The 819-nt window shown below is 42.1% G+C and overlaps 1 protein-coding gene across 1 annotated transcript; it reads right to left on the reverse strand.

Moving 5' to 3' along the window:
- Positions 1–252: 252 nt before the first annotated feature.
- On the reverse strand, positions 253–819 carry LOC137388425 (circumsporozoite protein-like). The gene has a single exon (XM_068074910.1). It carries the CDS (start codon positions 817–819, stop codon positions 253–255), a length of 567 nt encoding a protein of 188 aa, XP_067931011.1.

Here is an 819-nt window from a genome sequence, read left to right on the forward strand (position 1 = left end):
AAATTACATCTATTGTTAGTCACGGTCAAAGGTCAGAGTAAAAAGTCTGTAAGGGTATCTATCATTGCCGCTGATAGTGATAGTACAAGCATTACTGCAATCGTATTAGTGCAATCGTAGTAGCGTAATGTTATTAGTGTAATAGTGTTACTGTTGGTCTTTGCATTAGATTTAGCGATGCTAGTGGTCCTGGTTTCGGTCTCAGCATTGGAGACAAGGTTTTTATTTGCACTAGCACTAACGTTACCATTATCATTGGTATAAGCACACAGCTTTGGCATTTACATTTACATTTGCATTGGCATTGGCATTGGCATTGGCATTGGCATTGGCATTGGCATTGACACTGGCATTGGCATTGGCATTGGCATTGGCAATGGCATTGACATTGACATTGACATTGGCATTGGCATTGGCATTGGCATTGGCATTGGCATTGGCATTGGCATTGGCATTGGCATTGGCATTGGCATTGGCATTGGCATTGGCATTGGCATTGGCATTGGCATTGGCATTGACATTGCCATTGCCATTGCCATTGGCATTGGCATTGGCATTGGCATTGGCATTGGCATTGGCATTGACATTGACATTGGCATTGGCATTGGCATTGACATTGGCATTGGCATTGGCATTGGCATTGGCATTGTCATTGAAATTGGCATTAATATCAGCCTTAGCACTTGTATGATTATCGGTATGGGTGTTGGTATAGCTACTGCTAACACTATCAGTGTTGGCATTGCTGACATTGTTGTTATCATTACTAGCATCAGTATTCTTATTGGTCTTTGCATCAGCGTTAGTATTGGTGCGCAT

Source organism: Watersipora subatra, chromosome 2 (genome assembly GCF_963576615.1).
Source record: "Watersipora subatra chromosome 2, tzWatSuba1.1, whole genome shotgun sequence".
In the NCBI taxonomy this organism is placed as follows: domain Eukaryota; kingdom Metazoa; phylum Bryozoa; class Gymnolaemata; order Cheilostomatida; family Watersiporidae; genus Watersipora; species Watersipora subatra.